The sequence below is a fragment of the Tetranychus urticae genome, chromosome 3 (genome assembly GCF_039701765.1).
Source record: "Tetranychus urticae isolate SD_2017Ah chromosome 3, NJAU_TeUrti_SD_1.0, whole genome shotgun sequence".
Lineage (NCBI taxonomy): Eukaryota > Metazoa > Arthropoda > Arachnida > Trombidiformes > Tetranychidae > Tetranychus > Tetranychus urticae.
Window position 1 is genome coordinate 9,437,491 of NC_142960.1, and position 27,914 is coordinate 9,465,404.

Below are 27,914 nucleotides of genomic sequence, written 5' to 3' on the forward strand. Positions count from 1 at the left end.
AAATCTGCTTCCATAACTGTCCAAAAGACGATCGAAGTTTCAACTTTGACCTCAATTTTCTAGGAAACGGTTCATCAGATGAACTTTTTAATAGCACCAATGGACACAGTTTCTTTGCTCTTACAAACCCGGCGATTTTCAATTCTCAACTCAAATGTTTCAGCCTTGGGCAGTACTTTACGCATTTCGTTTCAAAGTTTAACCAGAAAAGTGGTTTAAAAACCAAGAAATGGGTTTTTATGAGTTTGTTTTGTTAAATAAGATGTTTCTTGATCATTTACAGCCCAAATAATATACTTCAAATGCGCTAATGGATAATTATTGAGTATAATTGATTATTAATCAGTTCTGAATTAAATTAGTGAAATAATTTTAACTGGATTTGATGCCATTCTCGAAATATCGAGGCTCAAAGTTTTTAGTTCAATGTCCGAAATCAAGAGAACTGTTGATACATTGACAAAAGTATTTGATCCATGATTTGTACCAACAACTTTTATTGACAAATATTAAGTTTTAGCTCTCGCATTCTTATGGTCACAGAATGCAGTCGGTTTAACTAATAATCGAACTAATAATCTATTTTGGAGAAAAAGAAAAGTTTTATTTCTCAAAATAAATGCATTTTCACGTTAGCCATCCAAAATTTCATCAGAGAAATGAGTTTCTCGGCAAAATCTGGTCGCAAAGTTCTACAAAAAGCGATCGAAGTTTCAATTTTGAAGTCGATTTTTTCGGCAACTTTTCATCAGATAAATTTTTAAATCGTGCAAATGGACCTAGTTTTTATGTCCTCATAAACTAATAGACTTTGGATTTGAAAGAAATTGATTTTTACCCGATTTCGCCCATTTTTCTTGCAGCATTTGTTCAATTTGTACATAAATGTGATAATTGTGTCTTTTTAGTAACAACACAATAACTATACAGTCAAACTATTGAAATATATTAATAATTGCAAAAGAGTCTGGCGCTTGGAGACTAAAATATGCAGGATTATAAATCGTCATGATGAGGTATAAAAATGTAAACGACTAATTTAATCTCAAAGTTGTCTCATAAATCTGTGACCAACACTGTTGATCTTCAAGGATTGTAAAATTGATTGACATTTCAATTGTTAAACAAATGAATGCCTGGTGCATCTGAATGTCAAATAATATTCAATACGAAAACGTATCATTTCTAAGCAAACGAGAATCTGTATAAAAAGAGTTTCTTTTCCATAGAAATAATCATTCATTGGAATAATCCAGTTTAGAATAGTTCATCGAACGGAATTCTCATCCTCAACCTAAATCAAAATGCGTTTCACCATTGTCTTGGCTCTCTGCTTCATTGGAGGTAAGATATAACTCAAATTCTTGTATCAAGTATCATTTCTAACCCTTTCCATCTATTCCTTACAGCTGCCTCTGCTAGTTCATTGAACAAGCGAAGCTTCCTCGATGATATCCAAAACAACACTCAAAATGCTTTCCATGCTTTTGAACGTAAGTATGCAACTTTATTAACCTGAGCTAGTCAAATAACTATATATCATGCTTATAAATATTGCAGAATTCGGTCAAACTTTCAATGAAAAGGTCCAAGAAGCCCTTAAAAACTTACTCAGTGCTTTCGGAAACAGTAAGTTATGAGATTATAACGTGAAAGCGAATAAAAATTTAATGTTTTGTTCTTTATTAATTTCCAGAGAACTCATCTGCTGAAGCTTCAGTTGTTGTTGAAAAGCGAGCCACCAACCCACTTCAACTCATCAATGATCTCGATGACCCAGCCCAATTTGCTCAAACTTTCTTGAAGGTTTTACTCGATTTGGCTACCGGACAAGGTCGACGAAAGCGAGATATTGCTGAAGACCTCAAAAGTAAATTTTTCATCAAATCTTTTCAATTAAATATCACTTTTTAACCTATCTTTTGGATTTTTTATTAGAGTTCTCTGAGGAAGCCAAACACAACGCTGAAGAAGCTCTCAAGAAGCTCTTTTCTTTCTTGGAGCAATTCAAATGTAAGTAAATCACTATAAATAAAATTCAGAAGATATTGCGTTTAAATATAATCAATTAATGTAAAATTGAAAACTCTTATAACTAGCCCAATCCAGTGAATCAACTGAAGCCTCAGTCGTTGTTGAAAAGCGAGCCACCAACCCACTTCAACTCATCAATGATCTCGATGACCCAGCTCAGTTTGCTCAAACTTTGTTGAAGGTTCTTGCTGATATTGCCACCGGACAAGGTCGACGAAAGCGAGATATTGCTGAAGACCTCAAAAGTAAGTTGTTCATCAAATCATTGAGTTAAATATCAATATGCAACCTGGATTCAACTTGGATTCTTTTTTATTAGAGTTCTCTGACGAAGCCAAGCACAACGCTGAAGAAGCTCTTAAGAAGCTCTTTTCTTTCTTGGAACAATTCAAACGTAAGTTAGCCATTATCAATGAAAATATTATTCTTGTTCACAATATGAAAACATGATCAATTAACTGCAAATTTTTATATCTTATTATATCTAGCCCAATCCAGTGAATCAACTGAAGCTCCAGTCGTTGTTGAAAAGCGAGCTACCAACCCACTCGTACTCTTCAATGACCTCAGTCAACAAGATTTAGGAAAGTTTGCCCAAGACTTTTTGAAAGTTCTTGCTGATATCGCTACAGCACAAGGCTAAAGAAGACGAAATATTCCTGAAGACAAATATTACAAACCAATTCAGTTGAATGTGATACACAATTTCCATTAATATTTGATTATCATCTATAATAACTCATGCAACAAGCATAAAGATTCTGTAGTCTGAACATTTTTCTGTAATTACTTCTAAATTGCCTTCTAAATGATTAAATAAAACAAATTCATTTGAATTCAAATTGCAAATTTAAATTATAATTTATTATAACCGGCTATAATTTACTGAATTATTAAATCATTCAAGATCATGAAATTAAAGTTATAAAGCATTGTAAAGAATGTTCATATTTAGGATTCCTTGGGAGATGCTTAACCCATGGTCGATGGAAGTGAACTCTGGCTCTAACTTTCTTTGCACGTTAGACACCCTTTTGTCACTTTCTTAGCAGTTTTCAAAGCTTTAGTTTTGGCCTTACCAGATTGAACTGATAGCTTACCATTTAGTCATTAGCTCAGGTCTTGGCCCATTTGGTTACAGAGACTTTTCCGAGTGCTCCTTTGCTTCCAGCAGCATCGGGTTTGGGTGCTTTGGGTTTAGCTGGTTGAGGCTTTGATGTTGCTGCTGTGGATTTTTCAACAGCTTTTTCGCCGGTCTTCGGTTTTTTTGTTCCTGATTTGTTTCTCGAACAGCCATCTCAATTAAATTAACTAAACTCTAACAAATAAAAATAATATCACATATAAATTAACTTACAGTAACTTAAATCTACCTTATTAGTTTACCATTTACGCTTTGGACGTGGACATAAGTCATTGGGACTTTAGCCGTGCCAAACTCTATGCGCCGTAAAGAACGATAACTATCTTGTTCGAGTCCAATCGTTTTCAGTGTCATTTGATCTTGGTTTACTTGAGCAAAATTGAAGCACCGGTGCTTCAATACCCAATGTACTTACACTCATTGGATTCTTCTAGATCTGCATTTAATTGTCACATCTTTTCAAATCAATCAAATCAAACAATGGCATTTGGTTAACTGAAACATGAAAACAAAAAATACAATGAAACTCAGTTTCAACTTAAACATACAGATAATCACAGAACTAAATAAATGTAATGTCCATTTATGCACTCAACTAGCATTTGAAAGCATTAAAATTTTGCCCTCAATAGCTTCACAAACCATTGATACTTTAACGATACATCCGATCCGTCAAAATTAACAAAATGTCCAAATCGATGTACAAAGTTCATAGTCATTCAATAGCTGAGTTGTTACTAAAAAGGCACAATTATCACATTTATGCACAAATTGACATAAATAGGTAAAAACGGGTTAAAATCAATTTCTTTCTAATTTAGACTTTGGAGGTTTGTAGGGACATAAAAATCGAGCTCATTTGCGCGATTAAAAAGTTTGTATGGTCGATAGTTTTCCAGAAAATCGAGGTCAAAGTTGAATCTTCGATCGTCTTTAGTGCAATTATGGAAGAAGATTTTTTCATGAAACTCATTTTACTGATGTAACTTTCGATGATCAATGAGAAAATGCACTTATTTTGAGAAATAGAACTTTCCGTTTTCTTTAAAACAGTTTAGTATGATTATTAGTTAAACCGACCGTATTCTGTGACCATAAGAATTAGAGAATTAGAACTTATTACTAGTCGATGGAAATTGTTGCTACAAATCATGTATAAAATACTTTTGTCAATACATCAACAGGTCTCTTGATTTTGGTAATTTACCTAAAAACTTTTAGCCTCAATATTTCGAGAATAACATTTCCTAAAACCATAATTCTTTCAGCGAACATAAGATTTCATTATGGGCTAAAACAGTACCTGACTGAATATTGAATAAAATTTGGGCTAATTCATTTATTAATAAAGATCCTTCTAACGCATAAGATTTGTGTTTGGTAACCATTCAACTTTATAAATCAAGTATCAAATCTGACAACATAAATAACACAATGAAATAACTTTTATTTCAGGATCTTGAATGATTTAATTTTTCAGTATATTATTAATAATAATGAAAGCTAATGTTTGCTCAAAGAATAATGATTATAGGTGATGTCATTCTCGAAATGTTGAGGTTCAAAGTTCTGAGACCAATGGCCAAAATCAAGAGAACCGTTGTTAAATTGTAAAAAGTATTTAATCCATGATCTTTACCAACAAGCTTTATCGTCAAATATTAAGTTTCAGCTCGCTCAAACTTAAGATCACAGAATGAGGTCGGTTAAACTTAAAATTGAACTTGATCTGTTTTAAAAAATCAGAAAATGTTATTTCTCAAAATAGGTACATTTTCTGATGAACCATTAAAGGTTACACTAGTAAAATGAGTTTTGTGGAAAAATCTGCGCCCATAGCTGCACAAGAGGCGGTCGAAGTTTAAACTTTGACCTCAATTTTCTATAAAACTGTCCATCGGATACATTATTTAATAGTGTCATTGGATTCAGTTTTCATGCCCCTACAAACTCCACCAAGTCTCAACTCTCAACTCAAATGTTTTAGCCTTGGACATTACTTTTTGCATTTCATTTCAAAGTTTAACCAGAAAATTGGTTTAAAAAACAAGAAATGGGTTTTTATGAGCTTGTTTTGTTAAATAAGATGTTGCTCGATCATTTACAACCCAAAGTTCATACTCAAAATGCGCTAATGGATAATTATTGCATAGAATTGAATTTTTTATTAGTGAAGGATTAAATTAGTGAAAGAATGATGACTGTAGGTGCTACCATATTCGAAATATCAGCGCTCAAAGTTTTTAGGTAAATGGCCAAAATCAAGAGACCTGTTGATGCATTGACAAAAGTATTTTATACATGATCTGTAGGAACAATTTCCATCGACTAGTAATAAGTTCTAGTTCTCTAACTCTTATGGTCACAGTATATGGTCGGTTTAACTAATAATCGAACTAATCTGTTTCAAAGAAAAAGAAAAGTTCTATTTCTTAAAATAAGTACATTTTCTCATTAGCCATCGTAAGTTACAGTAGTGAAATGAGTTTCATAACAGAATCTGTCAGAATCTTTGTACAAAAAGCGATCGAAGTTGCAACTTTGTTCTCGATTTTTTGGAAACTTTTCATCAGAGAAATTTATAAACATGCAAACGGACTCAGATTTTCTGTCCTCATAAACTAACAGTGTCTGGATATGGAAGATATTGATTTTTACCCGATTTCGCCCATTTTTCTTGCAGCATTTGTTCAATTTGTGCATAAATGTGATAATTGTGTCTTTTTAGTAACAACCCAATAACTGAATAGTCAAACTATTGAAATATAATTGCAGAAGCGTCTGGCGCTTGGAGACAAACAATATGATGGGAATTATAAATCGTCATGATGAGGTATAAGCATGTGTTCGACTAATTTAATCACAACGTTGCATCATAAATCTGTGACCAACACTGTCGCTCTTCAAAGATTGAAAATTGACTGACATTTCAATTGTTAAACAAATGAATGCCTGGTGCATCTGAATGTCAAATATTGTTCAATGCGAAAAAGGATCATTGCTAAGCAAACGAAAATTTGTATAAAAAGAGTAGCTTTTCCATCGAAATAATCATTCATTGGAATAATCCAGTTTAGAATAGTTCATCGAACAGAATTCTCATCATCAACCTAATCAAAATGCGTTTCACCATTGTCTTGGCTCTCTGCTTCATTGGAGGTAAGATATAACTCAAATTCTTGTATCAAGTATCATTTCTAACCCTTTCCATCTATTCCTTACAGCTGCCTCTGCTAGTTCATTGAACAAGCGAAGCTTCATCGACGATATCCAGAACAACACTCAAAATGCTTTCCATGCTTTTGAACGTAAGTATTTAACTTTATTAACCTAGGCTAGTTAAATAACGATATATCTTCCTTATAAATATTGCAGAATTCGGTCAAACTTTCAATGAAAAGGTCCAAGAAGCCCTTAAAAACTTACTCAGCGCTTTCGGAAACAGTAAGTTATGAGACTATAACATGAAAGCGAACAAAAAATTTAATGGTTTTGATTTCAGAGAACTCATCTGCTGAAGGTTCTGTCAGTGTATCTAAGCGAGCCACCAACCCACTTCAACTCATCAATGATCTCGATGACCCAGCCCAATTTGCTCAAACTTTCTTGAAGGTTTTGCTCGATTTGGCTACCGGACAAGGTCGACGAAAGCGAGATATTGCTGAAGACCTCAAAAGTATGTTGTTCATTCAATATTTCCTGTTAAATATCACTTTTTAACCTATCTTTTGGGTTCTTTTTATCAGAGTTCTCTGAGGAAGCCAAGCACAATGCTGAAGAAGCTCTTAAGAAGCTTTTCTCTTTCTTGGAACAATTCAAACGTAAGTTAACCACTATGTTTAAAAATTCAGAAGATATTCTGTTCAAACATAATCAATTGACGTAAAATTTAAAACTCTTATAACTAGCTCAATCCAGTGAATCAACTGAAGCTTCAGTCGTTGTTGAAAAGCGAGCCACCAACCCACTTCAACTCATCAATGATCTCGATGACCCAGCTCAGTTTGCTCAAACTTTGTTGAAGGTTCTTGCTGATATTGCCACCGGACAAGGTCGACGAAAGCGAGATATTGCTGAAGACCTCAAAAGTGAGTTATTTATGAAATCATTCAATTAATATCAATATTCAACCTATTTTTTAAATTCTTTTTTATCAGAGTTCTCTGACGAAGCCAAGCACAACGCTGAAGAAGCTCTTAAGAAACTCTTTTCTTTTTTGGAGCAATTCAAACGTAAGTTAGCTATTATCGATGAACATATTATTCTGTTCACAATATGAAAACATGATGAATTAATTGCAAATTTTTATATCTTATTATATCTAGCCCAATCCAGTGAATCAACTGAAGCTCCAGTCGTTGTTGAAAAGCGAGCTACCAACCCACTCGTACTCTTCAATGACCTCAGTCAACAAGATTTAGGAAAGTTTGCCCAAGACTTTTTGAAAGTTCTTGCTGATATCGCTTTAGCACAAGGCTAAAGAAGACGAAATATTCCTGAAGACAAATATTACAAACCAATTCAGTTGAATGTGCTACACAATTTACATTAATATTTGATCAAAAATCAATTATCTATGATAACTTCAGCACACTTGTAGAGTCTGTAATTACCTCTATCCATTTACCCTCTAAATGATTAAATAAAACAAATCCATGTGAATTTAATTGCAAATTTAATTTAATCTTTTTCTTTCTAAAACAATCCAACAATGTTTTGTAATACTTACTTTTGTATTTCAGTTGGAAACATTTTTTCCCTAAAATCACCTCGAGCAATTGATTTTACACAGAATTGAAAACTCTAACGATCAGATAGAAAAAGTAATGATTGTTAAACAAATGAGTAAATTATTTATGCATTTGTATAAATTATTCCTTCAGCCAGACTGAATGCATCTGAATTGGAATTGATAATAATAACTGATTGATACCAAAAGTATGACCAGGTCCGAAACTTTAATGAGGATGGCAAAGATATGTAAATGAATTATATTGAGATTATCTGTTGTTTTGTTTTTTGTTTTGATTCATCACCTTAAATCAAAAGGATCAAATTTGCCAGAGATCATTCATCATCATTGCTTTGATTTGTTATTTTTGTCTTTGTTTGAGTATTTAGAGTCTTTACGGTGGAAAGCGAGGTCAGAATGATGATTATTTTAAATTTCACTTGTTAGCTTTTTAGGAATATGAAAGTCCTCCAGTAACTTGATAATTAATTTGTCCATGATTATAATTGGCCTCAAGGTGTTGCTGTTGTTGATGAGTATGATGAATTAGATGTGCCTGTTGTTGCTGCTGCTGCTGCTGTTGCTGTAGCGATTGTTGATAAGTTATCATGGATCCAATGTTGCCTTGAACATTATTTTGTCCCATCGGAATTTCCTTGCTGTTAACTATTTGATTGTCAGTATTGTTATTGGATAAATTTGCTCCGGCAACGGTCATAGCATGAGTTAAAGCAATATCCTTAAATTGATCGTTCTTGGCATTTTCAGCTATCCTCTTGTAGACAGCCTTTTCATCAATTGACAGAGCTTCCCATTCAGAAGCAACGATTTTAGATATTTCGCCGAATGATGCCGTTTTATTTTCCTCTTTGATACGAGCTTGACGTTCTCGGAAAAAATGTGCATATCCTGAGGCTGATTTTTTATTATTGTTGGGCTCCTTTTTACGATTGGTCTTCTTCTTTCGGATCGCTTTAACTGGTTTGGAGTCTTCTTTGGTGCTGCTGATGATCATGCTAGTGTTACTGGCAGGTATGATGGACAACCTTTCTTCTTTCACCACCAACAATTGATTCTGACCTGGTTTCAATCGAGGTAACAGGTAAAAAAAGAAAAAAAAGAAACATCTTTAGTTCAACTTTATAATTAAACTTTTGCCAAACACACATTAAAGGCAGGGTTCAACGGGTTGCAATTTTTTCTTGGCCTTCAATATAATTATTTTATATCGGAGTTAACATTATTTTTTCAAATAATGGAGAGTTAGTAATCTAAGATTACTAATGAAGGTTCATTTTTTTAATCTTACCCGTTTTCATGTTAGGCATGTGAGTTGAAAAATTTGTATTAACACCAGTTAAACCATTATCAATGTAACCATAGCTGAGTTGCTGTGAGTCGCCATAATTTCCATTGTTGTTATATTGGTTATCATTACACTGGTTGGTTAATATTGAATCAACTACCTGATAGTTTAATGTATTGATATTTGTAGCAGCAGAGCAATCAGCATAATTGTTGTAATTACCCGTTGAAATAGTCACAGAATTTGGAATATCAGTTCCAGTGACCTGATTGTAACCGTAATTTTGCAAAGTAGCTTCTAAATAGGTTGCCGGTTGATGAAGTTGCTGAAGATGTTGAGCTTGTTGTTGCTGTTGTTGCTGTTGAGGTGGATGGTAAATTTGTTGGTTAATGTGATGACCATGATGGTTGATTAAGCCAGTTGTACCTTGAGTTTGTTGCTGTTGCTGTTGGGTTTGTGATGGTTGTTGTAGCTGCTGAAGTTGTGATGATGTCTGTGATGGTTGTTGGTGATTCGATTGCGTTTGTGGTTGTTGAAGGTGAGTTTGTTGTTGCTGTAAGGTAGGAGTTGTTATTGCATAATTATTGTAATAATTGTAATCACAAGTAGTTGAAGATGGAGTCCGATCAAAATAATCATTGGGTAAATAATTAGTGTCTTCCATTGGAATTAATAAAACAAAACTTTCTCTTTTGGATTCGTCACTTTAGATTTAAACAATCTTATCCTGTAATTTGTAACAACTAAATCAGGCTAACAACAAAAAAACAAAGAAACCTCTGGTTATCTTTGCTTTTGGTCAGGTCTAATGGCGACCCAACTTATTTTTTTAACAAGAAAAAACATCAACAACAGGTATGGACATAAAAGCTGACTATGGCAAGCAACGGGAGTCTTACCCAAAGACTAACCCAAAACAACTTGAGACACAAACGATGGTTTTTAAAATAACAAAAACAGTTCGAGATGATTTACAAAAGTTAAAATGTTGACTTAACGTGGTTAACAAGTTCAGAACCGGATGATAAAATGAAGAAAAAAAGATTCAAGAATCAGAGCGAGAATTCAAGAGGAAAAAAATGATGATATAGAGTTTAAAAAACTTAGAGAGAGAAAGAGAGAGCTGAAAGGTAAAAGGAGGGGATTGGTTAAAAAGAAAGGAAAGAAAGACTCAGATTGAGGAGGAATAAGAGTAAGAAAGATTCAATGAGAGAGAACGAAAGACATGAAATTGGGTTATAATCAACAGGATGTCGACAATTAATGATCTTTATTGAAAAAAACTTGGTCTTACTGTTGTAACTGTTGATGATGATTTTATTAATACCGTTGTTTTAACCGAAAGATTGAAATGTTGAAGTAAATGTCTTGATAATGTTTTTCTCTATTTTTCCTTCATAACTAGTAAATATTGAAGAAATTAACAGAAAAAAGGTTGACCAGAAGAAAGAGAAGACAAGAAAGAGAAGTGCAAAAAACTTGACCAGGCCCGAATGTCCGATGGAAACCAAAGATCTCTGGTCTCTTGTCCAATGAGAAGAAAGACAGACTCTGTGATGGCGGGAACGTTATTTAAATAACCTTTACCCTCGGTCCTTCAGTATATCGTTAACAGAATTTGATTGTTTAATAAATCAGGATATTTTTAGAGCAAAAATTGACTTTCAAAACGTTTCAACTTTTATAAAAGTTACCCAGAATTGATGAATAATTCAATTATGGCTCATTTTGAAACAACAGTTGGATTAGTTTGTCCTTTACTACAGACCCTTTTGCAAAGAGTATGACTTTTACTATTTGTCCTTTTGTTCAAAATGATTGTAACATGATTAACATGTATGTGTTTATGTAACGTGATTAAAATCCAGTGACATCCATCATATTACAGGTGATAACATGCATGAGTTATTGACGAGTTATTCTTTAGATTTTGGTTAATTTGAAATGTAAAATAGTCTTCATTTTTCTCAATAATGACATTCCTCTAGCTAATTAATTTAATCAAAGATACAAATGCAAATTTAATTGCGAAAAATTGAAAAAGTAAACTAAATGATTGGGATGGAGATGATTAAAGATCCCTTCTTCTTCTTGGCCATATGAATAAAGGTTCTCTTAAACTGAGTCCAGATTTGGTTATACCATCGAGAAATGCAACAGTCTGTAGAGAGTAAGAGTATGAATTAATTTTTTGACAAATTAGATTAAGATAAAAGAGAATATAATTTTTAAAATTGAATTATCTTAAATATCAGAGTATTTAAATCGATTTGACTAAACTTCCAAACTATAAATTGATTCAAAAGTAAAGTACCTTTGGTGATTGTAATTGTTCCGGTGTGATGCCATTGAATGCGTACAAAATACCGCCTTCTAAACACCTTCTTGCTAAAATCTGGCCCAAGTTTTCGACTGCTTCCATATCTATTAAACTGAAATAAAAAGGAAAAAGGTTAAGCAATGCACTTTGACAATTGAGGAAATTAAAAATAATAAAACAACTTCGGAAGGATTCCTAATCACCTATTAAGCTGAGATGCTACTCCATCCTCATCAGTAGACGCTCTAATTATGACGCGGCCAGAATGGTGAATAAGTTTCGCTTCGTATCGATTCCTGAATTTTTCCAACACAACTCTATTGAGAGTAATATTAACAAAGTTAGTTTCAAGCACATTGTATTAGAAGTATCATTGGAAATCTATGACTTACTTATTCCAGAAGCATTTGGCTGTTTTATCCAGTTCCCAGCCTAGAGGTTTGACCTCAAAACTCAACTGTTCAAGATTACGAGGGTTACGATTCTCTAATTGAGAAGGTGGAAAGTCATTGGGACCAGATTGACCTTTGGCAACATCTTCCGGAGTCAATTCAATATCAGATTGAACTCGCGTGATTCTTTTGGTGATGTATCCAGCGAAATAACGCCTTTGTGTATTGAAAAGGATCGACATGACGCTACAATGATTAAATCAAAAATAGGAAGCCTTATTAAATCAATACAAAACAACTCAACACGAGAAAAATTTTAAGAGCATTCAAAACATCTGATGTAGAAAGAACAAAAATTGCCAATAGATGTCACGTTAGAAGCTCTTTTTTCAACCGTTTTTGATTTTATGATAAAAAAAGTTGTAATGAAAACTATTAACTTAATTAAATATTGCCTTTGATATCAAAATTTGTCTTCCAAGCTTCTTATTAAAATAACCGAAAGAGGAATTGACGTCACTAACGTTCTAAGTTCTCGTTTTTCGTCTGTGAAATGAACAAGTCCCATCACAAGTCTCAAACCTGAAAGTCTATCGTTATTAGGTCCTTCAATAATTCCGCGTGAAAATTATGTTCTTAAGGTTACTGCTGGCTATTAATATGATTTTTTGTAAGCTACAACACTGAAGGCTGATATTATGAAGTTTTATTCAAATCACTAAAATGGTTACTGAAATATTCCATAAAAAGGCCAAAAAAGCACACTAAAAATACAGTAATTCACCGCTTCGAATCAAGAGTTGAAATTTGCTAAAAATGGCCTGTTTGGCCAAGATGAGTTGCAAATTCGTCAGAAAACTTTTCGACCCTCTTTGCTAGCATTACAGGGACTTATTTTTGAATTTAAACCTAAAAAAATTCCTTCGGGGCGAAAGTTATTGCCAAAAAATACGATTTTGTCGCCAAAAAACGACAATTTTGAAAAAGGCCTAATTTTCGGCATAGGGTGGGTCTGACGCTCTGTCCTACCGATACCAAGCCCTTAATGGTCTGATGATCAATATGCTGTAGACTCAAAAAAATCAAACCTGAAGAACATAATTTTCTCGCGGAATTATTGAATGACCTAATATATCACTTGAGAAGCTTTTTGGCGAAAAGTTTCATTTCGCTTTCTTGAAAGATTTTGTTCTCGCGTTAATTTTGAAGATTTGAAGACAAAAAGTGATAACTCGGAACTAGGCCCGATGAATATGGCAGGTAAAAGATTGTTTTATTGAAAAATAATGTTCATTTGCATTCTCATTTTATTTCAACCTCATATTTCCATATTTTTTGTCTCATTTAATCACGATTTAAGCAACCAGTCACATTAATCATGTTACAATTTGAAATATATACAAATAGTTCACTGGCGATTATTATGCTTTAGATTTGGGTTTGAGTACAGCTGCAAATTTGACACAGAAAATGGATTTATTTTCATCGTCCATCAAAGAAATCTCAATGTCAACTGGGATCGATGGATATTCATTCTTGACTGGTAAACTGATTGTCATGGTTGAAACAGAGTTGGCTTCGATTGGACATTTAACTCCCCAATTGGTACAAGCGTCAGAAGCAATGGAAAAAGGTACTTTAACAGTTCTCATTAAGATGCCCCAAATTTTGACATCAGCCTTGGCAGTTTGGTTATCTAAACAGTAAAAGTAGTTAGTTTCTTCTGATCAACCTTTTGTGAATAAATTTCAACAAAAAATAAGGTTAATTTTAAATACTTACAGGTTTGAAAATCAGCTGTCATTGAGGCTGTTTCACCTTTCACCAAAACACATTTATCCTCATCATCGTTGAATGTACATCCAGGGACAGTTAAACTATTAAGTCGACCGTTGTCAGAGCCACAGTCACGAAGGATTGTTGCCAAACAGCTGGACATAAAGCAAACAATCAACACAAGTGAAAAAGTATTATACAGATGATTAGCCATGATTATATTTACTGATGAATTGTTTAGTTGTTTAGCAAATGATGTCCGATGAAGCCACAACCAGTGAATGTTAAAGTATGAAGAATGGAGTTTATTTACAAAGAGCTTTGATCTGATTGTTATAAGGAGTTGGCTGTTGAAATCAGACCAAGTCAGCTCAACAATTAAATTGCTTGGAGAAACAAAATGTGAAAATGACAAATCTAAGCGAATCAGTTCTGCTGGCCAGAAAATAAGATGCTCATTTGCTTGATTTCAACCGATAAAACTGTTTAAGTATTGATAAAATTTCCGGTTTTTTGCTTTTTTGTCTCCTCAAAGTGAAATGAGTTTTTTGTTGCTGTTGTTTTCACTAAATAGTAGCAAATAAACTTTAATTACTTTAACCTTGTTACCAAAATGAACACTTTCAAACTGAAAACAATTCAAAGATAACAATTAAATTACGTCAGAATAGACTTTTCATATTTACAATTTTTTTTCCACGAATATGGTAAATACTAGTAAAGTAGTTGATAAACCTAAATTATCTCAAAGTAAGATTAACATCTGATTGCACTGAATTCCTCTTGATGTATATTCAAGAGTCACTCGAACTAATTAATAGCGAAATTAACTTTTATTGAGTGTTTTACATCAATATAAGATCAATAGAAAGCGTAACTGATTTACAAAAGGTCTTTTATAAGAAATTTAAGGTAATATTTAAACAAATATTTACCAGCTACTAAGATGTGTTTCACATTGTACTTAGCAATTTCATTTTCTTATAATTGGGTTAGTAATCTTCAAAACCCAACCGTAAAGATCGGAGATTACAGGCTTCAAATTGATTCGGAATTTTTTGTCAACATCATTGTACCAAGTTAAATCTATTAAGGAGCCATCAGGGGAAATCATTTGAACCTGTGTGGACTTGAATTTACCATAAAGTGATCCAAGGTTGATGAGGTTACTTTTTGGCCAGTCCAGTAAAATGGCATAAACAGTCGGGATTTCAGATATTTTAGGTTCAGTGTAGCTGTAGAATGAGAAAAATTATGATCAGTTGTGAGCAAATCTATCGATATTCCAATTACACTTACTAAATATTCTCGGTTAAGGAATCGTTTTGATAAACCCAAGGTTGAGTGTTATAAATTGCTTGGCCATTAACTGCAAGCCAATTACCCATTTGTCTCAATCTTTCTTCCATGACTGGAGGCAATGTACCTTCAGCCGTTGGTCCAATATTTATCAACATGTTACCACCGTAGCTAAATTTTGAGTACGATTAATTACGAAGGAAGCAATTAAAAATGAGATCGCCATGATAATGCAAATTTTAATTACCTAACAGTTTTGACAAGAGTTGAGATAACTTCTTGGTTGGTCAAATAGTCATTGATTGTTGAAGTACGAACATAACCCCAGGAGTTTTTATCAATTGTCATTGCATTTTCCCATTTCCTTTTTTGTAACGTTCCAGGTAAATAACGATCATCACATGTTAAGAATCCTCCATGGTTACACATTATTCCATCTCCCCAGCGATCATTGATAACAACAGTGTCTTTAACCGGACTAGATTAGAAGAGTATAAAGAATAGGATTTACAATATATAAACGCATTATTATCTTTCTCATTAAAATAATAATTTGCTATCATAAGAGTTAGCGTTAATCTAAAGTCTAAATATATAAAAAGATAGTCAACTTCAAACAGAGTATTCATATCACTCAAAGAACAGGTTCACTTGTTCTCAGCTGAAAAACTGCAATGATAACACAAAATAATTACAGTGAATAGCAGTTTTGAAAATTATCTTTACCTTTCATTATAGAGCCATGCAATAAAATCTCTGGCAGTCCAGTAAGCATCTGGTGCTCCCTGATCACCGTCAGACCAGATCACTTCTGGTTTGTAAGTATTAACAATATCGTAAAGCTCTGGGACGGTTTTTCCCTGTTAAACAAGAATAGAAATAAAATTATGAAAAAGGCATCAATTAAAGTTAAATATGACTTACATGAGAGTAGAAATTTGTAGTATAATTGTTGGCTTGATCGAGTAAAAAAAGCGGGTTGAACCATTCAAATAACGAATGATACAGTCCAAATCGAAGGTCAGTCTTTCTGATTGCAGTAGCAAGTTCACCTATTGTTTATAAATAAAAAATGGAATGAAAGGGACCGATTAAAAACCAACCTTTCACATTTACAATTTCAAACAATAGTGAACATTGTCAAGCATAACTAAATTTTTTAATTATTTATTACCAACTAAATCACGTTTAGGTCCTACATCCATTGCATTCCAATTCCAGGAGGTTTTCGATGGCCATAAAGTGAACCCTTCATGATGCTTAGTCGTCAATACTACGTATTTAGCTCCAGAAGCGTTGAAAACTGAGGCCCAATAATCGGGATTATAGTGTTTAGCGGTGAATGAAGGAGCAAACTCTGGGTAAGTAAAATTGGGTTTGAAATTTTTCTCCATGTATTGAACACAATCATCTTCTTTATTGTTTTGCCAATAGTACCAGAACCATTCACTTTTAAAAGCTGGAACCGAGAAAAGACCCCAATGGATAAAGATTCCTATCTTTGAATCGTCATACCAACTGGGTAATGGTCGAGAATCAATTGAATCCCATGTTGGTTCATATTTAGTGTTGGGTACTGCTGAAGTTTGGATTCCTATGGAACATAGCAAAACAAGTAAACCAACAAATTGTGACATTATTGTGAAGTGATGAATCCCAAGCAACTAATTCATCTAACAAATATTTCCTGGTTAAATAATACAACTAACGCGAGATATTACTTCTTATTATTAATAATTCAATCATATGTATTGTTTTATTTGTTATTGTCTATTTACCAAGAAGAACTATATCTTAAAAAATCATACAATAACACTGACAATGTGAGTGCTATCTAAACCTGGAGCGGTCCCAATGTTTTTGTCATAAGATTGTGAATCAAAAGAATTGTTTCCAAATAATTTTGATCATTACCACCGTTAAGTTATTGTTTAGAAGATCTGTTTGATTTGATTAGATGATTTAGCTATTAGTAGCAATGATAATGCCAACATTGTTCAGGAAAAAGGCTTTATACATCAATGTTAAGATTTTTAAAGATTGTTCAAATAAGATTAACAGTGATTTGAAAAGCACAGGCAATTACAAGTTCAAAGACATGTTGCTTGTTGTTTATTAAGTGATCTTTAGATTAGCATTTAAAACGAGTGATGCTATTCAAACATTAAAAAGTTTATTGTACAGTTTATTGTATTTTCAACAGGTATAGCTAATCAACTTGTTACCTCTTTTAAATGAATTATGTTTACAACCATTGAAAATAGATTGATCTGTAAAATGCAGATTTTGAAGTACTTTCATGTTTAAATTCAATTTATTATATCGTCAAAAACAAATGAATCACAGCATAATTGTAAATTGTATTTGATCATATTTGTAGTTACCCGAAGTTACAAAAAACGCGCTGATTAGTTGATGTAATGTATATCTGATTAAATATTTAACAATTGATAGTATTGAAAAGTCAGCAATAAAAATGACTGTTTGAAAATTTATTGACGCTCATTAGCTCGTTTCTAACCGTTTGTACAAATGATTAGAGATGAAGTTATCAATTCAGCTGACACTGACTTTGACTAAAGATTAAAGAGTGCTAAATAGACTCTTGAGTGTTTTTCAGAATAAGCAATTAATTAAAGAAAATGGTTTATCATTTCTATTTATTTAAAGTCGCTTGTTATAATAAAGGAAACACGTAAACATACAAAATAGGAAACAGAAATGATCATCAATACAATAGTCAAATGGTGATTAGATCAACTATATCGGAACAACATGGGATAATACAAGTACCCAACCCCAAAGATCCGAAATAATTGGATTGAGGTGGACAATGATATGCGAACCACGTTTAGACCAAACCAAAGGCGTATAACTACCATCAGCCCCGATGAAATTGATCTCTGTTTTGTTACCGTTTGCAGAAACTGCACCAAGCTCTAGATGGTTGTTTGCTGGCCAATCCAAAAATATCGCATAAGCTGATGATTCCTCCGAGTATTTAGGTTCAGTATAGCTGTCGATAAGGATAAAAAAATTATGAGTCTTTGATTGATGAAAAATTGAGCGATTGATTTCATTTTGTTACTACTCACTAAACATCTTTGGTTAAGGTATCATTTTGATATACCCAGGGTTGAGTATTGTAAATCGCCTCTCCATTAGCCTTTAACCAATTACCCATTTGCCGTAACCTTTCCTCCATAATTGGGGGCAGAGTTCCTTCCGCGGTTGGTCCAACATTGATCAACAAGTTACCTCCATAGCTGTTGAAATAATATAAATTGATTAAAGTCAATATCGATGTTTAAAATTATACTAACCTGATAGTTTTAACCAGTGTAGCAATGATTTCTTTATAAGTCAAATAATCAGCGGTTGTTGATTGCTTAACGTAACCCCAAGAATGTCTATCTAAAGTCATTGCATTTTCCCATTTTCTTTGTTGTAAAGATCCAGGAAGAAAACGATCTGAACATGTAAGGTAACCTCCGTGATTGCAGATGATTCCGCTTCCCCAACGATCATTGATAACAACCGTGTCTTTGACAGGACTATATAAATTAGAATAGACCATGATTAGTATAATGAGGTGAGTCGTTCAATTACTTTTGCTTACCTTTCATTATACAGCCAAGCAATCCATTCCTTTGAGGTCCAGTATTCATCGGTGGCATTCCAATCTCCATCTGACCAAATTATCTCTGGCTTATAAGTGTTCACCAAGTCATACAGTTCAGGAATAGTTTTAGTCTGCCATTTAATCAGAGATTCAGAGATAAGTTAAAAAATTAAACTCATATTTCAATGAATATATTATTAATAGTACTTTAGGGAATAATTGGGTACTAAAATTGTTAGCTTGGTCGCTCAAAAATAAGGGATTAAACCATTCATACAGCGAGTGGTAGAGTCCAAATCTGATGTCAGTTTTACGAATCGCAGTGGCCAATTCACCTAATCAACATTGTAAAGAAAATAAATAATTTGATACTGTGACGTGTTTAACATTAATTAACCCTACTTTTACATGCTAAAGTTGTATGAATGATTAAAATGAAATATATCAAGCTTACCAACTAAATCACGTTTAGGTCCTATATCCATTGCATTCCAATTCCAGGAGGTTTTAGATGGCCACAAAGTGAACCCTTCATGATGTTTACTCGTCAATACCACGTATCTGGCTCCAGCAGCTTTGAAAACTGAGGCCCAATAATCGGGATTATAATGCTTAGCGGTAAATGAAGGAGCAAACTCGGCATAAGAAAAGTTGGGTTTGTAATATAGTGACATATAGTCAATCAGTTTTTGGTTATTAAGTCCCTTCCAGTCCCACCAGAACCATTCACTTTGCTTTGCAGGAACTGAGAAAACTCCCCAGTGAATGAATATTCCAATTTTTGAATTATCATACCATTCAGGTAAAGGTCGCGAATCAATTGATTCCCATGTTGGCTTATAGCGGCGTGAGTGAACAGATGATCGCACAGCAAAGAGACATGAAAATATCAATAGCAAACAATATTTGCCTAACATCTTTATTAACCGGTGATTATTTGAAATTTCAAGAGATTGATTTAAAGTCACAATTAGAGATGAATTAATATTACGAATTGCCCGTTTATCCAATTTTACAGTTGTTCGTCAATTTCAACTTTATTACCAGGTAAATGAAAATAACTGTTATGTCGATGGAATCATTTTTATAAACAACAAAATTTAAAAATCCTATGGCTTGAAGAGGTAGAAATTGATTTATAGTAAATGATGGTTATTATGATGATAATGAAAGGTTATTGTAATAACATTTGATAAATAACTTTACGATAATACAAAAACAAATAAGCAATCTTTGTCAATCAATCTTGTCCAAGTTTGTTACAGTATTGTTAGAAGTGTAATGTTTTGTTGTCTCATCTCATGGATAAGATTGGTTATTGGTAAGATTACCTTTTTACAATGGAAGAATAACAAAATACGTTAAACTGACGAATTGACATCAACATTATCATTTAATTGTTTAATTCTTTCAATGACTCTTTGTTTACACTGATTATTTTATAGATAAAGATTCAAGTCACATTGATCTGTGGTCTTTGATCGACAAGTAAAAAAAGAGAGTGAAAAAAATAAATTAATTAGCAAAATTAGGCATTTAAAAGTAGCTGATTGAGTCTCTGTTTCAAACTTGAATACTAACATCATTTAACCTTTCCAGAACTAAAGTTTGCTCAGCAGCTCAGCAATGTATCGTTCGGTTAACAAGTACAGTTTGAAAAACAGATTTAGTTGAGCTGAATCTTTGTTCAGAGCTATCAGCAATCAATTCTAATTCACTTTCTTACATTTATTAGTAGCTTTTTTGAGTTTGGATTCTTGGAATTAAATTTTTACCAATAACTGTTTTGACTTTAATATTATTTTTCATTTCAAATGAGATTTTATTGTAATTCAATTGTGATACAATTGTTGAATTTCACATATGAATCCTTCATAGGAAAAATGTCGGACATTGATAAGTTTAAGAATAAAGTTTTATTTCGAGATTAATTTAGTTTGAAGTTATTTGATAAGAGTAAATTTACTTGTATTGAGTAGAGTAATAAGAATCGATAAATTGATTGGCAAAGTAAGAAATGAGTGATCTATCAGGAATACTCTGCGACATACCATAGAGAGCAGCTTGGCCATCTAATTTAGTATGTTTGCTACGATTGGCATAAAGATTTGATGCAATCTCACGAATGTCTTGTAATAGGTTATCGATAACTCCTTTCTTAGTGTGCATCAAAGTGAAACAAATGTGAAAGGCTGATGGAAATTGTAAAACATTGACGTTCCAACCTTTCTGAGTAAGATTATCACTTAATAAAAATATATTGAAATCATCTGAAGTCAAAGCTACCACAGATAATTTTGGCGAGCCACAAATCTTAAGGCCTTGAATTTTGGCAGCTTCTTTGACAAAATAACGAGTAACTTCTAAAATAGCCTTAGTTTTGGAAACATAGCCTTCATGACCATGGTACATCAAAGCAGCCCAACAGTCAGCAATAACTCCACCAGGTCGTGATCCAAGAATTGTCGGTGATGCATAAAGACCACCAGGCCAATTTGGAGTGACAAAATATTGATAACGACGAAGTTCATTGTTGGCGTACATTACTACAGAGGTACCCTTTGGTGCGTATCCATATTTGTGTGTATCAGCGGTAATACTTGTTACTCCAGGAACACTGAAGTCAAAACGTTCATCCACTTTATATCCAGCATCATTAACGAAAGGATTCAAAAAACCTCCAAGGCAAGCATCTACGTGCACAGGAATGTTGTATTGTTTACCTAGTTTAGCAATTTCTTCAATTGGATCGTAAATTCCGTGAGGAAAAGCGGGCGCTGAACCTACCAACAAACATGTATTTCCATTTATGGCAGCTTTCATTTTTTTAACGTAAACTTTTTTGGTAATTGGATCCACAGGAACATGATTAATCTGGACTTTTAGGAGCTCTGCTGCTTTATCAAAAGCAGGATGAGCTGTAATTGGCACAATGATTTCAGGATTACGGATACCCATAACGTATTTAGCATAATTACGATAAGCTTTTACAGCTAAAACAATACTTTCGGTTCCACCGGTCGATACAACTCCACAAGCTTCAGGTCCTCCTTTGTAAAGATTGCACGTCATTCGAACCACTTCAGCTTCCATTTTCCGGATTCCAGGGAAAACATCAGCGTGTAATGGATTAGTGTAAGCTGTTTTCCTGTATACGTTACTCATCAAATCCAGAAATTCAGTATCTTGTTGATCACTATAAATACCACCAGATACTCTTCCTTCCTGCCATTTGATGGAACCAATTGACATATAGTTATCCACTTGCTTCATAACTTGGTCGGCATTGGATCCGCGAGCAGGTAAAGTAGTCTGGAAAGTCCTATTTTTATAAATTCCCATCAACTCATCGTCGATGACGCCGAGAACTTTATTAATCTCTTTATTTGCAAAATATCCAAGACCAGGTATTTTCAGGATAATTCTTGTAAATTTTCGCTTACAAAGTGACCAATAATCTTCATTGACATCAGCCTTAAAGGCTGCCCATAATTTAATAATCAAGAACCAAAATAAAGATGTAATTGCGAATAATACGAATGGCTCATATTCCCCAGCAACTGCGTTGAATTTCGATCTTTGTGCTTGAAGAAAGTCCATCATTATAATATAATATGGATGGATGAATTCCTGAAAAAGATTCAATGGTGAAAATTTGTTTATGCATTTCAAAACATAAAAATTGACAGAGTAAAGTCCAATTGACAGTTAATAAAGCCAGCACATTTCAAATGTTTAGGAAGTTTTTTAAGCTAATTTTAACCTTCCTGGCACAAATGAACTCATCAGTTAATTGAGTTAACTTGGTTGAGAACAAAGACTGGCAATTTAAAATGTACAAACTTCATTGGTTATCAATATGACTTTAAAGTAGGTGTGTTTCATAGGAATTAACATAGCATAACTTACCAAAGCAATTTGACCGTATAATGTTAATTGTTCCATTTTTAAAACGAAGTTGTCCTCAAGACTAAAACCACATCAACTCATAGAAGTCAGAACGCAAAAAGCTACATCAAGCATAGGTTTACAGATGATTTTATTAAATGGAAGTACAAGATTTTGATTTGATAAAAACTGGAAAAATGGCTAATCAATCGAAGAAGTTTAGATAAGGTAAATAGGAACTTTGATCATACATTCACTAGGATAGAAAGGCGGATTATTTAAAACGAGGATAAATTCACCATGACTGAACTGAAATGAACAATTTTAATCATCACAGTTGGCCAGATTGAAATTCATAAAAAAAAGATTATCATTATAAAAATGATTTACAAATGATAGGATGAAATTGAGAGTGAGACAGAGAGAGAAAAGGGAGACAAATAATTCATAAATAATGTATACAAATGAATAGCGCGAAACCTAAAATTTTCAGAGATTAATTTATAATGAATACTTGATGACAAACATTTTATTAAATTATTGCTATGCAAATTTCACTGAATATTTTACGAAATTAAATAAGATGAAAGACTAGAACATGTATTAAATAATAATCAATGTTACCGGCTTTCTTTAGATTGTCTACAAAACGTTATAGTAAATATAGATGGTCCCCGATTAATAAAAATAAGGTTGCAATTATTTTTTTAGCAATTCAAAGTCTTGATTGTTGTTTAACGATTAGGAAGACAAAATACCTTGTAATTGAAGAAATCACAATCAAAATGTAGTTTATTTAAATCCACTTGTTGGTTCCAAGGCAGAGCCATGAAGCCGGCTAAGCATCTCTCAACACAGCTTGTGGGTTTGAAGTCACATTGCAAATAGCTTGAAACAAGACACTATAATTATATTTTGATTGTTTAATTTATACACAAATGATTCTGTTCATGGTTTACTCAAGTTTAATAATAATTGTAATGAATTAAAATCAACAAATTGTGTTTACTATTTAGTCGTGAAATGGATTAATAGTCCCTGACTTTCCGCCATTTTGGGGCTCCCATCGATTTTCTTACTCATTTCTCATTCTCTCCTTTCTGTCTATACTCTCTCCAGCTCTTCCCCCTTACTCTCCATTTCTCTCTCTTTTGCTTGTGTTTTTTTCTAAACATCTAAATTGTTTAATAAATATACATGATTGCAACAACTAATCATCTTCTTCAATTGCCAGTCAATTAAATCTTTAATCACATTGCGGTCAACAATACAATTAATTTATCTGGTCGCCAATTTTATGTCAACATGGAGCTTGTACAAGCTTTCAATGCAGAGGTAAACATTTGTGTGTGATGTTATTCTGCTCTATCTACCAATTCTCGGGTGTTGAAATTTAATTTTTCTTCTCCTAATTACAACTTACGATGATTATCATTTACCGATGGACTCTGCATCATTTACCAACATCGTTTGTGATTAGGAGAGCGTTTTTTCTTGCTTATTTTGATATTTCGATTGTCAAAGTGATAGTACATGTTCTCCCCGTTTCTTAATATTATCCGCTTGCTATACTATTTTGTACAAGTCAATCTGATACGTTTAAAATAGTTAATTCTTGTTCAATAATGATTCTAATTCTGATGTTTTTATTCTCTTTATCCCTTCTCTATTCCTCAATTTACCTGGATAGCTTTCATCGCTCTACGAGGTTAAACCTCCCATCTCTAAAGCAAAGATGAGCCAAATAACAAAAGTTGCCATTAAAGGAATAAAAATGTATAAACACATTGTCCAGAGTGTCGAAAGATTCATCGCTAAGGTATATCAAGCCATTCAAAGTTAACATCAAATTCTCCATCAATATCAAAACAGGATTAACACAAATTTCTTTTCTCTTCCATGTTATGACTTTCGTGTTTCCACAAATGGTTATTGGATATGTTGGCCTTATCTATCGGAAATAATTGAATCTTACTCATTCCACATCTTAAACTTGACATTTCAATCAACAGTGTCGACCAGAATACAAGATACCTGGTTTATATGTGGTCGATTCGATTGTCAGGCAATCTAGACATCAATTTGGAGCCGAAAAGGATGTTTTCGGTCCTAGGTTTATCAGAAATTTTAACCAAACATTTCAGAACCTTTTTTTAACTTGTCCACAGGAAGATAAGGTTATTATCCTTTTAGGTTGTCCCTATTTTGATAAGATGTAGCAGTTTTAAACGATAGACTGAAAGAAATTTGGACTGAATTGAGCTGAATTCTTGATATTCATCATTTTTGATTTTTATTCAATTTCATTGTAATGATGTTTTGAACATAAATCAACCTCTCAATGTTTCAAAGATAGTTTATGCATGTGAACTGAAAAATAGAAACTTTTAAAAATGCTAGTCTTATTATTTATTAACATTTAATATTTTCAAAAAACTCATACCTATTTATTTGTTTTTTTATTCAGCCTAAGATTGTGCGGGTATTAAATTTGTGGCAGCGCAACAACGTTTTTTCTAGTGAGATTATTCAACCTTTACTGGACATGGCAAATCCAAACGCTAACTTAGGAACAATAAAATATGAAGGTTCTCCTTCAGAAAGTGTGAACAACGACTTACCCAGTGGTAGTAATAAAACCGACTCTGAGACAAATTTGGTATTAAGTTTACATAAATTGGCAACGACGTTAGGACTTGTAAAAAGTTCAAATAATGGGACCAGTATAGGTGGCTCGTCTGCTGGTGTTGCTGATCCGGGTGGTGCACAACAAAATACTGTTCGATTCGATAAAAAATTGTTAGATTTTGATTATAGTGAAGATGAAGACGAGGATGAAAGTGAAACGCCAACTGAAGCTGAGCCCCCAACAAGTGTTGCTTCAAATAATGAGAATGCCAATGCTAATCCTCTTGCGCTGAGTATGGCTCAAAATTTATTATCTAATCCAGAACTTCTACAGCGTCTACAACAAATGCAACAAACTATCCAACAACATCAAGACTCTAATTCGCAAATAAATAGTGGAAATGTTCGAGATACCTCTGATTCATCATTCATATCATTTTTTCAACCTATCATCGATGCTAAACCAGCTTCTAGCTCACATGAAATGAACTCCAGTCATATTGATAACAATGCACCTAGAGACTCTATGCAACCCGAGAAAGCTCCAACGGACGCCTTTAACTATCAACAAAATGTTTTAAGTAGTCGTTTAAATGCCCGATTAGATCCCATTATTTCGTCAAGTGGACCAATGGTTCACAGTGAGGATCAATCGGGTTACCAGTCCAGAATAAGTCGCAATTATTCTAATGACAATAAACGTGATTATGAATATACTGGCACAGAAAGAGATAGTGACATGAGAACCAGGTCTCGATCTCGATCTCCCCGTCGCAATTCAAGGTTCCAAAGATCAAGCTATCGGGATAAAGATGAAAGAGTAAAGCGGAGTCGATCTCGTTCTCCTTGGAGATCATCTAATGATAGGAGAAACTATGAATCTCGATCACCTCGTGGTAGCCGAAGAGGTGAACGTATGAGTTTATCACCTGAAAGTAAAGAAAGAGAAAAAGAACGGGAAAAAGAACGAGAGAGAAGACGTCGTGGTTTACCACAGATGAGAAAAGGTTATCTCACCATTTGTAGTACAACATTATGGCTAGGTCATGTTCCCAAACTAGTTTCAGAGGCTGATATCTCAAATACTTTCGGTGAATTTGGTACAATTAATAGTATCGATGTAAGTTTAACTTTTTAACGCTTTTAATTTCTTTTCATCAACTTGTTATTTTTTATTTTGTAGCTCATCCCGCCCAGAGGTTGCGCATATGTGTGTATGAATCGTAGACAGGATGCTTACAGAGCATTGAATCAATTGAAAAATCTTAAACTTCACGGCAGTACAATTAAGGTAATAAATGTCTTCATATTTTACATTTTTCATCTAATAACTTATTTTAAATGTTAATCTTAGATGGCCTGGGCTCCAGGTAAAGGTATGAAAGGCAAGGAATATAAAGATTATTGGGATGTCGAATTAGGAGCCAGCTACATTCCTTATGATAAGCTAGATGATAATGTCGATATTGACCTTCTCGAAGATGGAGGCATGATTGACGAAGATACTGTACCTGAAAAGCTAAAAGGTGAGTTAAATTTATCTTACAACTTTTTTTTGTTACATTATCCTAAATTTTCAATTTTTCTTGCAGAAATTCGAACTAGAAAAGCCAAAGAAAAAGAAGAAATGCTTATACAAGCGGCAATGCTCACTCAACCTCCGCTGATACCAGTGCCACCCATTGTAGCAGTACCTGCAGTGCCAGCAGTGCCAGCAGTGGCTCCTCCAGTTCCACCTGTTCCGGCTGCGCCTTCTCCATTCGGTATGCCTCTTCCTCCTGGTTAGAAAAGTTTTTCTGGCGTATTCTCAATCAGGATTTCGTTCTATTCTAATTGCATTTTATTTTGTTTTGTAGGTTTGGTTCCGCCTGTTGTAGCTCCAGTGCCACCAGTGCCAACTTGCATAGCACAGCCTGTTCTGCCAGTTGGAATACCACCACCACCTCCGCCAGTCGTTTTAACTCCAGGCTCGAATAGTGTTCCATTACTACCACCAGTTTCTTCCATTGTAACAACCGCGAATCCGTTGTTAACAACAACTACCACAGGCGCTTTAAGTAAGTCATAAAATTACATTTCTTGTTGGAATCAATTTTTTCAATTTTTAATTTGATTTTACTTTCTACAGCAGACCCTATATCTACAACATCTAATGATCAAACAGCAGGCACTGAAGTCTCACCAGCAATTTTACCTAATCAGTTGGGACCTTTACCGTCTCAAAATCCATCTATTAGTCAATTTACGGGGGCAAGCACTCCGATTTTAACTACTTCGATAGCAAAAACAGTTTCTAGTACAAGTTCGATTGATTCGACCGGAATGATGCTTCATTCAGCTCCACCAGTTTTTCCACCTCTTAACGTTCCTCCACCATCAGTGCTATCTGTTCAAAGACCTCCTCCAATGCCCTGGTTATCAGGTCCACCGCCTCCCATCTTAGGTAATCCCGGATTAAATAGACTATCAATACCACCACCACTCCACCCTCCACCACCACGACCTCCTCTCGACAAAGGATACATCAACTCACATCGACATAGCAATCACATCAATCGGAAACAAAACTTCAAAAACTTTACCCATACTCCAAACCACAATCACCAAAATCACCAAAATCACAACCAAAACACGAAAAAATCAACTAAAAATCAGCATGTGAATTAAATTATTCGTTATTTAAAAGCTAAATCAATTGAAATAAGGAATAAAAAGTTCTGTACATAATTATTATATAAGAAATATCACTCGTGAAATTATCTCATTAATTTTT

At 33.7% G+C, this 27,914-nt stretch overlaps 8 protein-coding genes across 12 annotated transcripts; 2 read left to right on the top strand and 6 right to left on the bottom strand.

Annotated features, from left to right (window-relative positions):
- Positions 1 to 1,247: 1,247 nt before the first annotated feature.
- On the top strand, positions 1,248 to 7,852 carry LOC107369337 (uncharacterized). Of its 2 annotated transcripts, none has more exons than XM_025162299.2 (10): positions 1,248 to 1,344; positions 1,410 to 1,493; positions 1,561 to 1,629; positions 1,697 to 1,870; positions 1,939 to 2,013; positions 2,100 to 2,279; positions 2,354 to 2,428; positions 7,087 to 7,266; positions 7,336 to 7,410; positions 7,504 to 7,852. In XM_025162299.2, the coding sequence occupies exons 1-10, from the start codon at positions 1,305 to 1,307 to the stop codon at positions 7,656 to 7,658; spliced, it is 1,107 nt and encodes a 368-aa protein (XP_025018067.1). In that variant the 5' UTR covers positions 1,248 to 1,304; the 3' UTR covers positions 7,659 to 7,852. The 2 variants fall into 2 exon arrangements, with proteins under 2 accessions (XP_025018067.1, XP_089125832.1); XM_089269706.1 differs by lacking the exon at positions 2,354 to 2,428 and adding an exon at positions 6,925 to 6,999.
- LOC107369302 (uncharacterized) lies at positions 7,837 to 10,678 on the bottom strand. The gene is made up of 3 exons (XM_015937264.3): positions 10,511 to 10,678; positions 9,220 to 10,208; positions 7,837 to 8,990 (listed from the first exon to the last, which is right to left on the bottom strand). Exons 2-3 carry the CDS (start codon positions 9,878 to 9,880, stop codon positions 8,362 to 8,364), a joined length of 1,290 nt encoding a protein of 429 aa, XP_015792750.1. The 5' UTR covers positions 9,881 to 10,208; positions 10,511 to 10,678; the 3' UTR covers positions 7,837 to 8,361.
- Positions 10,679 to 10,821: 143 nt separating this feature from the next.
- On the bottom strand, positions 10,822 to 12,236 carry mRpL18 (mitochondrial ribosomal protein L18). The gene is made up of 4 exons (XM_015937323.3): positions 11,929 to 12,236; positions 11,740 to 11,853; positions 11,531 to 11,648; positions 10,822 to 11,377 (listed from the first exon to the last, which is right to left on the bottom strand). The coding sequence occupies exons 1-4, from the start codon at positions 12,168 to 12,170 to the stop codon at positions 11,288 to 11,290; spliced, it is 564 nt and encodes a 187-aa protein (XP_015792809.1). The 5' UTR covers positions 12,171 to 12,236; the 3' UTR covers positions 10,822 to 11,287.
- Positions 12,237 to 13,182: 946 nt separating this feature from the next.
- On the bottom strand, positions 13,183 to 13,980 carry LOC107369361 (NPC intracellular cholesterol transporter 2 homolog a). Its single transcript, XM_015937328.3, has 2 exons — positions 13,711 to 13,980; positions 13,183 to 13,624 (listed from the first exon to the last, which is right to left on the bottom strand). The coding sequence occupies exons 1-2, from the start codon at positions 13,916 to 13,918 to the stop codon at positions 13,350 to 13,352; spliced, it is 483 nt and encodes a 160-aa protein (XP_015792814.1). The 5' UTR covers positions 13,919 to 13,980; the 3' UTR covers positions 13,183 to 13,349.
- A 538-nt stretch (positions 13,981 to 14,518) lies between these two features.
- LOC107369299 (plasma alpha-L-fucosidase) lies at positions 14,519 to 16,659 on the bottom strand. The gene is made up of 6 exons (XM_015937261.3): positions 16,178 to 16,659; positions 15,928 to 16,055; positions 15,730 to 15,863; positions 15,251 to 15,481; positions 15,004 to 15,174; positions 14,519 to 14,939 (listed from the first exon to the last, which is right to left on the bottom strand). The coding sequence occupies exons 1-6, from the start codon at positions 16,638 to 16,640 to the stop codon at positions 14,678 to 14,680; spliced, it is 1,389 nt and encodes a 462-aa protein (XP_015792747.1). The 5' UTR covers positions 16,641 to 16,659; the 3' UTR covers positions 14,519 to 14,677.
- A 973-nt stretch (positions 16,660 to 17,632) lies between these two features.
- LOC107369301 (plasma alpha-L-fucosidase) lies at positions 17,633 to 19,752 on the bottom strand. The gene is made up of 6 exons (XM_015937263.3): positions 19,080 to 19,752; positions 18,833 to 18,960; positions 18,623 to 18,756; positions 18,327 to 18,557; positions 18,099 to 18,269; positions 17,633 to 18,019 (listed from the first exon to the last, which is right to left on the bottom strand). The coding sequence occupies exons 1-6, from the start codon at positions 19,540 to 19,542 to the stop codon at positions 17,764 to 17,766; spliced, it is 1,383 nt and encodes a 460-aa protein (XP_015792749.1). The 5' UTR covers positions 19,543 to 19,752; the 3' UTR covers positions 17,633 to 17,763.
- A 770-nt stretch (positions 19,753 to 20,522) lies between these two features.
- Positions 20,523 to 22,910, bottom strand: Sply (Sphingosine-1-phosphate lyase). Its single transcript, XM_025162295.2, has 3 exons — positions 22,765 to 22,910; positions 22,535 to 22,635; positions 20,523 to 22,255 (listed from the first exon to the last, which is right to left on the bottom strand). The coding sequence occupies exons 2-3, from the start codon at positions 22,568 to 22,570 to the stop codon at positions 20,588 to 20,590; spliced, it is 1,704 nt and encodes a 567-aa protein (XP_025018063.1). The 5' UTR covers positions 22,571 to 22,635; positions 22,765 to 22,910; the 3' UTR covers positions 20,523 to 20,587.
- Positions 22,911 to 23,082: 172 nt separating this feature from the next.
- On the top strand, positions 23,083 to 27,868 carry Isha (Insulator su(Hw) mRNA adaptor). 4 transcript variants are annotated; one of them, XM_015937219.3, is made up of 9 exons: positions 23,083 to 23,848; positions 24,204 to 24,332; positions 24,526 to 24,690; positions 24,981 to 26,261; positions 26,325 to 26,432; positions 26,496 to 26,667; positions 26,734 to 26,904; positions 26,998 to 27,198; positions 27,270 to 27,868. In XM_015937219.3, exons 1-9 carry the CDS (start codon positions 23,819 to 23,821, stop codon positions 27,806 to 27,808), a joined length of 2,796 nt encoding a protein of 931 aa, XP_015792705.2. In that variant the 5' UTR covers positions 23,083 to 23,818; the 3' UTR covers positions 27,809 to 27,868. The 4 variants fall into 4 exon arrangements, with proteins under 4 accessions (XP_015792705.2, XP_015792703.2, XP_015792704.2 ...); XM_015937217.3 differs by having other exon boundaries at positions 23,250 to 23,848; positions 26,734 to 26,922; XM_015937218.3 differs by having other exon boundaries at positions 23,250 to 23,848; positions 26,734 to 26,922; positions 27,273 to 27,868.
- Positions 27,869 to 27,914: the final 46 nt, after the last annotated feature.